This window comes from Cibotium barometz, chromosome 8 (genome assembly GCF_041138505.1).
Source record: "Cibotium barometz isolate CiBa-2024 chromosome 8, ASM4113850v1, whole genome shotgun sequence".
Taxonomy (NCBI): domain Eukaryota; kingdom Viridiplantae; phylum Streptophyta; class Polypodiopsida; order Cyatheales; family Cibotiaceae; genus Cibotium; species Cibotium barometz.
In genome coordinates this window covers 43,342,199-43,353,298 of record NC_141053.1, presented here as the reverse complement: position 1 = coordinate 43,353,298, position 11,100 = coordinate 43,342,199, and the positions used below count along the sequence as shown (strand labels likewise).

Below are 11,100 nucleotides of genomic sequence, written 5' to 3'. Positions count from 1 at the left end.
CATAATGTGAATATACCTTAAGCTAAAGGCAAGAATTTTGAGTGTACCAAAAACAGTTAGTACACTCATTAATTCTATTTCATGGAAGCATGTTTCAGGCTTTGATACCCACTACCTATACATAATGTGAATACATCTTAGGCTAGAGGCGAGAATTTTGGGTGTACAAAAGAGTTAGCACACCCATTGCTCCATGGATGACATGTTTAGGATCTTCTACAAATTCTGATTTATGAAAGCACATGAGTAGATGCTAAAATTTGAGGTGGTCACTTCTAGGTAGCACCATATGAAATGATATACTTTTTAACTTTTTCCTCAAAATCATTTAAAAACCTTGTACATCATGTGTTCTTCAACCTATGAAATGATCACTTTTTCTTTATTTGATCATTTTTTCATAAATTTTCTTTTCCCCAAATCACTTAAAAATACTCCCGCATTCATCCGCTATTTTTATGTGGTAGACTCATTTATCTATGTGAAGAGAGAACAAAGATTGCAATGCACCCTTTAACTTGATTTGTTGAAGATCTCAACAAAATGGTGCCAAAGCTTATCGTTCATGTTAGCCTATACGCCAACAAGCTTGACAAAGAAAGCTATAATGCTTGAAGGTTTAGGATGGAAGGGTAAAAGCATGGTAAGGTGGACCAAAAAATAGTGTCCCAGACATAACTACTATTTAGTAGAAAAGCAATCTTAATTTGTATTTTTAATATTATTTATATAAATTTAATGTAAAGACTCTTCAAAAATGTATTATTTTCCTAAAATTAGATCCTTCATACGCCTTACTACCTCAATTGTAATAATGAATATTAAGTGCTTTGCGAGTGCTAGAAGCACAAAAAGTAGTCCACCTTACCTGCTTTCAACCAGAAACTATACTGGTGATTTCATACGCCTTACTACCTCAATTGTAATAATGAATATTAAGTGCTTTGCGAGTGCTAGAAGCACAAAAAGTAGTCCACCTTACTTGCTTTCAACCAGAAACTATACTGGTGATTTAAAAAATTGAACTTTTTAAAATTAGGAAGACCTACACATGAATGAGAACCAGAGAATGTGCAAGACAGAGGATAAAGACAAAACCAACTTAATTTATTTAAGACATCAAAAGGATACTATAGTTGGACACATTTAAAAAAATGTTGTGTGAGGGAGCGTGAACCATGCTTGCTAATACGTTAGAATATGAGAACCATGTGCAAGCTATAGCCCAATGGAAGTGTTCATGGCTACTTCTTCCAACATTGATGATATTTGTATTTAACTTATGGTTATGGGCGTGTACAAACACCTTAAAATGCATGCAAACGTCATAAAATAGAAGGCACTAACACAGGTAGTCCACGTGATCTCCACGTGGTTTTAGGACTTACCAGTGATCTCCACGTGTTTATTAACGATGTTATTCGTGGTGATGGGCGGGCGGCCTTTTGTTTGCAGTATTCTACCCCAGAACCAGTGGTCTTGGAAGAGCGCGCCCACGCCTTCGATGGGCACGTTTTTGGTCTCGGGCAAGAAGAAGAAGACGAAGGTGGTCATGAGGACCACCCAGCCGGCAAAGAAGAAGAAAGTGGCGAAGCGCATACTGCATAGCATGGCCAAGAAGCCTTGGGCGACGGCAAAGGTGACGGCCAGGTTGACGGCCACCGTCAGGCTCTGTCCGGCCGACCGTATCTCCAGTGGGAAAATCTCGCTTGGAACCAGCCACCCCAGCGGGCCCCACGACCATGCAAACGAGCTCACGTACAAGCAGATCAGCACCACCACGAAGCCCGCCAGCCCGCTCGACAGCTGCTGCTTCTGGGGCCCGCCGAACTGCAGTGCCAGCACCACGCCAATAATCGTCTGCAATTCAACAAACATCATTTGATGATCCAGTCAGCAACTGAGTCACCCTAGAACAGATCCCAGTCAGCAGCTGAGTCAGCCAAGCATGCCTCTTGAACAAACATGTAGTGGTGCTTGTGTTAGGAGAGAGAGAGAGAGAGAGAGAGATGAGAAGGTTTAATTAAGATGAACTCCTGTATAAAAATCTGACTTTGAAAACACAGAGAGAGTATTCATACTACTTTTCCATTAGTTTATAAAGCCAAGCCAAAACAGAGGAAAAAAAATGAGATTTGAGCTACACACTTGTGATACTTGTGATTAGATACATAGATGTGTTACTTTATTAGCTTCCGTTAATCTATTACATATTAACCATGGACAACCAAGGCACAAGGAGAGGGGAGAGAGGAGAAATCTTGAATTTCTAAAAAATGAGAGGAAAAAATCCCTTTGATTGACCCTTTGTATTCCGGTTTCCATATCTTTTACATGGTTTCCATATCTTTTACATACTGCAGCAACACACGGGTTGAGTACTAGTATGCTACTAACAAATCATGTATATGTTATCAAATGCGTAAAGGCTAGAGCCATGACTTATTTCTTTATGTTAGTTTTCCAAATGCAATAGAGGATTTTCTGCTTACACTAGCACTCATTCCAAAATAAGGGAGTGGGGAAGGACCTACTCATCAAAATGGAGGAAAAGAAACAAAAAAGAGGAAAATACAAAAAACTAAGAAAACTTTAGGCTTTTAGGAAATGTACAAGGGTTATCATAGGAGAGCTGAAGCTACTTTATACCTAAGATGAATGCTAACCATAAATTAAAGTTAGATGTTAAATGAGTTAACGACATCAGAAAATAAATAAGTTTTTTTAGAAAAATAATTATATAGATTAATATTAGCAGCCCTTTCTACATCAGAGACTTAACAAAGACACCTATTATGTATACCCGATTTACATCAAAGACTTAATCCCATTTTCTATTCAGCAGATTACATACTAGGTCCTACATTTCGTCCTCCCGTACAAAGGAAGAGGAGGGGGCACTTCTCATGGAAGAATAAATAAGTTTTAAGAGCAAGGGGAGGAAAATGTAGTCGGATTCAAAACTTAAGTCTAAGATACATAAAAATTGCAATAAAAATATATATATATGAAATAAATTCTTTAAAAGTTGCAAAAAAGAGGGGTGTAAATAAATTACCAAGGAAGCAAAAAAATAAAATAAAGATCTTTTTGCACCTGTGTTACTATCATCTGAATGCCAGCCTCCATGAAGAGGGCTCGTCGGCCGACTTTGTCGACGAGCATGATGGCGACCAAGGTGGCGAGAACATTGACGGCGCCGGTGATGACAGCCGAGTAGAGAGACGCCCCTGCCCCGAAGCCGATGGTCTGGAAGAGCACAGGGGCATAAAACATGATGACGTTGATCCCTGTCAGCTGCTGGAAGGTCGGAATCAGCAGTGCCATCACCAGCTCCGGACGATACCTGTAATAGTAATTCCAAACATTAACACTAATGATCTCTACTTAATAACAAATTATTATCACAAATTATGCAAGTTCATCTTTTGGCCGGCCTTTTAGATGGCTATTTGAAACACGCTTCAAATGCAATACGCAAATTCTTTTTTTTTTCTTTTTCTAATACAGTATTGGCGCATGCCTTCCATCAATTGATTTTCATTAATATACTTCGTAGTATATACATTCCATCAATTTATTCAGTCTGTAATGTCCCGCCAAACCAATACCATGGTAATAACCAAACATTACTCCAATAATTGATGAAATCAAATTTTCTTGTACAAAAACCAGTGGCATCTAGTGTGTATAATTAGTGCATGTAGTGTGTGTGAGTAGTGTACTTTTAAATTTCCAACCAAGCCAAAAAAACAAAAAAAAACCTTTTTAAAAAAAAACAAAGAAAAAGAGTGTGATGAATACAAATTTTCCTGCACAAAAAGCGTTCAGTTGGTACTAGGTCAGGTACTAGGATTGGGACAAACCCTTCTAGGGGGGGTCTATCTTTTGGAAGGAAGGTAGAGAAAACTTTGCCTTCAGAAGAAAGTTTAAGCTTTGAGAAAAAAAGTGATATAAAAAAATTGGAGATTTAACATGAGCTTTTGGAATAAAATTTGGGGTTATATAATTATGGGATTGTCCTTCAAATTTGAGTGTTTTTTGGGATCAACTTGTCGTGGAACTTGTGCTTGAGTGTACGTACAAGCGAATGTGCTTAAGTACATTATTTTTAAGTGATCGTCGAAAAATAAAGTAAATAATGAAAAAACAAGTGTTATTTTTAGTAGCCCATCATTTTGAAGAGTGAACTAGCCCATCAAAAATCATCATCGCTCTGAATGATCCGCGTGATGCTAGGATGCTATAATTTGAAGGTTGTAATACCCCATTTTTTTTGGTGAAAAGATGCTTTAGTTACAAAAAAGATGAAGATGTCACCTGTATTAAACATGCTAGGTTCTCAAGAGTTGCAGCTTGGCGCTATCTAACAACTCAGAGATGAAAAGACTAGTTAACACCTTTAGCTTTGTTAAAGCTTCCACCTTCCACTTAGGACGCTGCACATGCAGGCATCGACGGAATACTAGCTGATTTCTACCTATCCAAAGTTGATCTCTAGACAGAATAGTTGAGAGCAGTCCTTAGCGAAGTGGTGCTTGCGCATTTGTAACATGATCTGAGAATGTGCCAAAGTGAACAGAGATGTTGAATTCAATCCCTTCTGGGGTTGAGAGTGACAAGACATCTGGATATCGTTTCTTCTATCCCACGAGATACAGCACCGGCGCAGCCCTCAGCCTTCATTATGTTCCAATGGAGGTGTATACAACACCTTGTCGAGCCCTCCAGCCACACGATGGCGACCTCGGCCCATAGGTAGTAAGGTAAGTCCGGGAAGCTGACCCACACTGGGCACGCATTTTGTAGAACGTACTCTCGTTTGAATGTAGGGTACCAAGGAATGATATGCACCAAGTTGTCATTGTAGCAGGGCACCACAGAGCATATGTTATCTCTCCGCACCATAGACTCAACCAGCACAGCACCTGGAAGAATCCTTTGCCAACAAAATGAAAGTGAGCAAAAGTGGCTTTACCTTGAAATGCTATCACGAACCACTTTTTAATTTCCTCCTTCGTCGGGATGCATCCTATGAAGTACATGTAAGCCCCACACACTGTTGCACGCTTGAACTCGAGGCATCATGGTCCATGTGGAGGGCAACGCGAGTGGTGAAGACTTTCTTTAGAATAGAGGGTTGGGGGTCATGAAATAAGTTGGACTTAGTGGTTGGAAGGTCTACCGCAACTGCATCTTGTAGACTCTGCATGACGGAGACATCCACTGTGCCGAAGGACAAATTGTGAACATACGAAAGAGGTTGAGGCAAAAAGTTCCACGTGCCTTGGTTAAAAGGAGAGGTCATTGGAACAAAAAGCTTTAGCATAATCACTATGACATGCAGGAGAATTGGGCTGAATCAAATCCCTTGCATGATGACTAGCCAGATGTCGCCCCATCTGCTCCAGCACTAGAGCCGAGGTGACACTTGCACTCTTGCCATAAGTAGAGTACTAGATCCTCTATATCGGCATGTGCCAGCACTGACTGTCGAACGTGCTGACTAGGAGAGGCGGGCGGCACAATGGCCGAGGCCTGCAGCTTGAAACCCTTGAGCTAACCAGGTTGTCGTACAGTTCTTGGACTTTCTCGTCCTTTTCTTCCCAGTGCTCTCTTTCCCTGTAGTTTTTCTACAAGTTCTAGCTCTATAATACCCTATTTAACGCGGGTTTATGCATCACAAGAAGTGTAGAAAAACGAGAATTCTTCAAAAAAAAGGTATGATTTTGAAAAATAAAAGACAGTAACTAACCTAGTAGAAAAATGAAATTTTGGGGTCACGAACTTGTAAGTTCAAGTTGAAATGAGCTCTTTAAATGAAAATTTGCGGTCACCAACTTTCTCGGAAAAGGGGTACTATTCTCACCAATTGTTCCCGGTTCACCTCGTGAGGTTACTTCCCATTCTTAAGCATGGATTATTATACGATAATCTTCGTTTGCTTTTTTACTGGTAAAGAATGAAAAAGTTTCTGGCCGATACCAGATTCAAGTTGTAGCCGTTCCATGGAGGAGGTATTGGGTCACTCTTGGAGTGATTATTTTTTTTAAAAGGAGAAAAAATACCGCTGAAATAATTAGGAGACGTATGATTCATCCTAGGAGGCCTTCAGTTCGATCAATCAATAGGAGAAATGCAGATGATGAAATAACTGCTAGGAGACATATTTATGGAATAACGTGAATGCCGCTTTTGTGACGAAATATAAATACCTCCTCTGCAGGATGTTGCGGAAAGGGTGGTGCTCCACGCGCTTTGCTCCCTCGCTGGCCGCCACCAGATCTGCGAACTCCTCATTCACATCACTCGACCCCCTTACCTTCTTCAAATTTGCAAGAGCCCTGCCAATTAATTATATGAGAAGTTAGCGACAGTGATTATAATTATAATAACGATGATCATGATCCGTAGTTAATTAGCTGATTTGGTGAGAACAATGATGTATATAACCTGTCGTAGTGCCCACGCTCAACCAAGCTGTTGGGTGTTTCCGGTAACAGAAAAGCTCCGACAAACATGACCACCGCCGGAGCTCCCGCTAAACCCAGTGAGAGGCGCCACCCCCATGGGATCAGATTTTGTGTCACGTAGTTTATAACGTTGGCTAGAAGTATGCCTATTGTCACAGCCATCTGAAACATTATGTTTAAGCCCCCTCTAAGATGCGCCGGCGCCATCTCCGACAAATACAACGGCACCGCCTACCATCAAAAACGTGAGTTAAATTACAAAATTAGGTTACCATCTTTAAACCCCAAAGAATAGTGTATGATTGAAGTTATTTAGTATTTACCTGGTTTCCAAAGCCGACGCCAACGCCAAGCAGAACGCGGCCAAGGATGAGCATGGCGATGTTGATGGCGCCGGCGTTTAAGATGGATCCTACGAGGAAGGTGAGCCCGCCGATGCGAATGGAGACGATGCGGCCCTTGCTCTTGGTGTAGTGCGCCGCCGCAAACGATGCGAAGAGCCCCGCCAAATACAGCGACGACGTGAACGCCGTCAGCACCTGGCTGTCGAACTTGCAGTACGGATCGCCATCGCCCTTGTTAATCGCCTTGTTTCTGTACACCGACGGGAAGAATGGCTCCAAAAAATCATCCATCGACGTCACCCCCCCTACAATTAACATCACACTAATGCTTTGTTAATCCACCCTCACCAAAATATCCTATATCCACCCTCACCAATATCCTATATCAGAAAGCTAGTTAATTGCGTTAATTATCCCATAATACATTCAATAATTCTGAAAACATTGTGGATTTGTTGGCGACAATTATACTTACTAAGCATGCGGTAACTAGTGGCGTGTCCCGTCTCTGACGGGTAAAACCAAGCAATCATAGGTCCACTTCATAAGAAATGGAGAAAGCAAGTGCAATAGGTCCACTTCATAAGAAATGGAGAAAGCAAGTGCAAACTGGAACTCTCAGCTATGCACTATATATGTAAACATATACATTCTCAAATTTTATTAAAACCAAGCAATCATAGGTCCATTTGATCGAAAATGGAAAAAGCAAGTGCAAACAAATAAGAGACGTGTGCATCAATATAGATCTCACACCACATTTCAACTACATTTAGCCTTGGATCTCTTCATTTGTGAAAAAAAGGAGAACCATGAGTATTAGGTGCACCCTAGAACTATACATGATCAGAAAAACATGCACATTTTGATGGAGCCAAGAATTACATCATCATTATGGTAAACTTAAAGATCCAGTTAACATTAGCACAATAATATGAAAAAAACGGTGTGCTCGTTGAACTCCATTCCATTGGTCATTTGTACTATGCAATACGACAGAACTGTGCATTATGGTAACCCTAGTGCCTTCACAATAACTTGTTCCATGTAAGGGAGAAGAAAGTCACGTACAACAGAGTTAAAATTGAGCTCCACTCCATGGATCTTCTCATGTGTATGAAGATATGAACTAACTGTGCATTTGATATAGAGTTGAAAGGAAATCTGTGAAGATAACTGAAAAAAATTGTGCAGATAGCATAAAAAGCGAATGCACGCAGAATTAGGGTAACTGAAGGAAAAGCATGCTTAGGGTTAAGGTTGGAATACTTGAAGATGGAAGGCCTTTGTATTTGGAAGAATTGCCACTCCATATGATCTTGGCAGTGCCGTACTTCTGCCCTTCTTTGAAAGTGTTGTCGCTCCAAGATCCGGTGACGATTTCTTTGAAAGTGTTGTCGCTCCAAGATCCGGTGACGATGTAGTCTGCGGCATCGCTAGAGTTACACGGGTAGAGAACTGCGATGTGGCACCACCTTGCAGAAAGAGAACGTCATAATCTTCAGGTACGCTACGTTCTGGATGACTGAGAGAAACTTTTCGCCCGATGGCTTATCTCCATTATGCTCATGCCGCACCCCTTCCAGTTGTAGAGATCCACCTGCGCCTGCTTCAGTACAGAGGTGTGTAGAGTTTCATGCCCCACAGCAAAGTTGAAAACGCGGCCATCATCATCATTCTAGTTCTGGTGCTTCCTGTCTTCTTGAACAGGAGATGAAACCACGGCTGTGCAGCGAAAAGGTGCGGCACAGAAGCCCCGACTAGGTTTAGGGTTGGCGAAGAGAGAAGGACGGGGAGACATGTCCTTAGTAGCTCAAGCCAATGGAGGAGCTCTTCATGGTGATGGCACGAAGATGCTCATCATCCGTGTAATCAAGGTATCTTAGTTTACCTGCTTGTTTTGAGTGCAATACTCCACCCCCCCTCCTGATGCTGTCGAGTGATCTACAAGGGTTGTTTTGACATGGTCCACATGAGCCAAAATGCATATGTTGCGAACTCTCCTCCTGCTAGGGTTTGTGGTCTTTCCTTTTTCAGAAGAAGTGTATTTTTCTTCTTGTGCCATTGATTCCTGGGGATCAAAAGTAAAAAAAACAGATTTTGACTGTCGAAAAGCCCAGATCAAACGCAAACGCAGAATCTGCTTTTTCTCATAATGAAGCTAGATTCGGACAATTTCTTTAATGTGCTATTTTCCTTCGGTCGGTCAATGCTTGAGGAGGAGCACACCCGCTGCCATGGATGATGGCACCAAGTAGAGCTCGACATTTCCGACAGCATTCCGCACTTTGGTTTTTCAAGTGCTGCTGTCAGGTCATGTAGCACAGCGTTTTGCACTCTTTTCGGCCTAGTGCGATCAGGGCCTATTGGTGGGTCACTCACTCTTTGCGGACAATTATGCTTACTAAACATGCTTAACTGCACTCATTTATTACAATATAGTGGCATGTACGAGACTAGACAGACAGAGACTCGAGAGGGCCCGCAGTGTTCGAAAAAAACCCGGGTTTAGTGTAATTTGCACCTGCAACTTCTGAAAATTACCTTCAAATTTTTAACTTGAAGGTACAAAAACCTGCAAAATTTGGGAAATTTTAGAAGGAAAACCTCCAAAATTTGAGAAATTCTTCAATTAATAATTTCCCAAATTTCTAATGAAGGTTTTTAACTTTTTGGCAAAATTATTTTTTTCGAACACTGGAGAGGGGCCCGACAAAAACGACATTAGCCCTGGGAAAGGGAAGAGAAGGAATCCAAAGCTTTAATTAATCAGCTATACTACTCAATGATTCTAATCACTTCAATGCAACATCACTACTCAATAATTCTAATCACTTTCTATTAACCATATTCGGGCTCAGCGTGCTACTAATCCCCTTACGGGGGCGCTAATTAATTATTAGCGCTCTAAGGTGAAAAACTTAGAGAGCACAGAACAAAGAAGTTTTTTTTCATGGTCGTGCTTTCTCTCTCGTCACACGGAAGACCAGAGCACACGAAAAAAAAAAAGATCGTTCTCTTTCTCTCTTGCGCACGGGGGACTGTAAATCTTGAGGTGGAGCCCTTTTTATAACCTTCACTGAGACGGTTATGGGAAGTTTCTGGAAGAACCCCTTAGGAAAAAAATCAGGCTGAGGCTGTTCCAATCAATCCCCCAGAAGACCCGGATTTCCACCACTCGACCCCCTTCTGCCCCTCGTCCTCAACCTACCATCCTAGAGCTGGTCTGTGCGCCTTAGAGAGGGGGAGAGAGAACCCGAGAGAGAGAGAGAGAGACAGAGAGAGAGAGACAGAGAGAGAGAGAGAGATCTTTCAACACTGTCCACATCGATCACCCTCAATATATAACCCACTTCTGCGCTGCTTCCTTGTCCCCTTCCAAATTGCACGTGTTCAATTATGGGGTGAGAAGTAGACCTGCACTTGAAGCAGACGTCCACAGAGAGAGAGAGAGAGAGAGAGAGAGAGAGAGAGGGAGGGAGAGAGAGAGATCCGCTGCCTTACTTCTGTGCATGCAATCTTCACAATCTAGCAAATAATCGGCAAATTCAAGCAATTCAACCTTTGTTGGCTTTTAAAAAATTCACTGAAACTTTGTTTGCAGTCAGCAATGAGCAAAAATTATAATCTTTGTCCTTAATCAAATTAATTAATTGCGATCAAGAACATCGTCAAGCGACATATTTGAGAAGAAATCCAAACCAATTCAATCATTATCATCACCAAGATATACATTAAATCGAAAATTTCCAAAAACAGCAATGGAAGGATGATTTCCAAAGCTTGGGTTACAATTGCACTCACCGGAGATGCCTATATCGTAGCCGAATATCAAGCCACCGCTAGCTGCGACTATGGAAACAAAGATCAGATACCATGTGGTATGACCAGCGTAGGAGTACTTGACGGCCTGCTGGCTTGATATTATGTGCCCACCAGCCATACTTCTGATATGAAAATCAAAATGCTTGAAGTGTACAGATAAATTAACTGTCTCAGAGTCGAAACTACGAGGTACTCCAACGGCAGGGACGAGTATCTGATCCCCACGATCAAGCTACGTCAAAAACTAAACGTAGCATGAGGAGTGAGGATAACTCTCAGCCGCCTTTTGAGTAGAGAAAGTAAGGGGGCAAAAGAGCGGTCTTTACTGCCATGTTAAGATTTTACTAATGCATCGGCCGCCTACATTTGGGCGACGAGCCACTGTTGATGTATATCCAACCGCCTACTTTTCTAATAGTTGGATATTTAACGGAGTTATTTATTTTGGGCACACGTGT

The 11,100-nt window shown here is 41.6% G+C and overlaps 1 protein-coding gene across 2 annotated transcripts; it reads right to left on the bottom strand.

Moving 5' to 3' along the window:
- Positions 1-1,079: 1,079 nt before the first annotated feature.
- LOC147636301 (sugar transport protein 7-like) lies at positions 1,080-10,881 on the bottom strand. Of its 2 annotated transcripts, none has more exons than XM_086801136.1 (6): positions 10,622-10,881; positions 6,797-7,122; positions 6,454-6,704; positions 6,216-6,344; positions 3,097-3,346; positions 1,080-1,860 (listed from the first exon to the last, which is right to left on the bottom strand). In XM_086801136.1, exons 1-6 carry the CDS (start codon positions 10,758-10,760, stop codon positions 1,378-1,380), a joined length of 1,578 nt encoding a protein of 525 aa, XP_086657262.1. In that variant the 5' UTR covers positions 10,761-10,881; the 3' UTR covers positions 1,080-1,377. The 2 variants fall into 2 exon arrangements, with proteins under 2 accessions (XP_086657262.1, XP_086657263.1); XM_086801137.1 differs by lacking the exon at positions 10,622-10,881 and adding an exon at positions 8,087-8,181.
- Between the last annotated feature and the right edge of the window lie 219 nt (positions 10,882-11,100).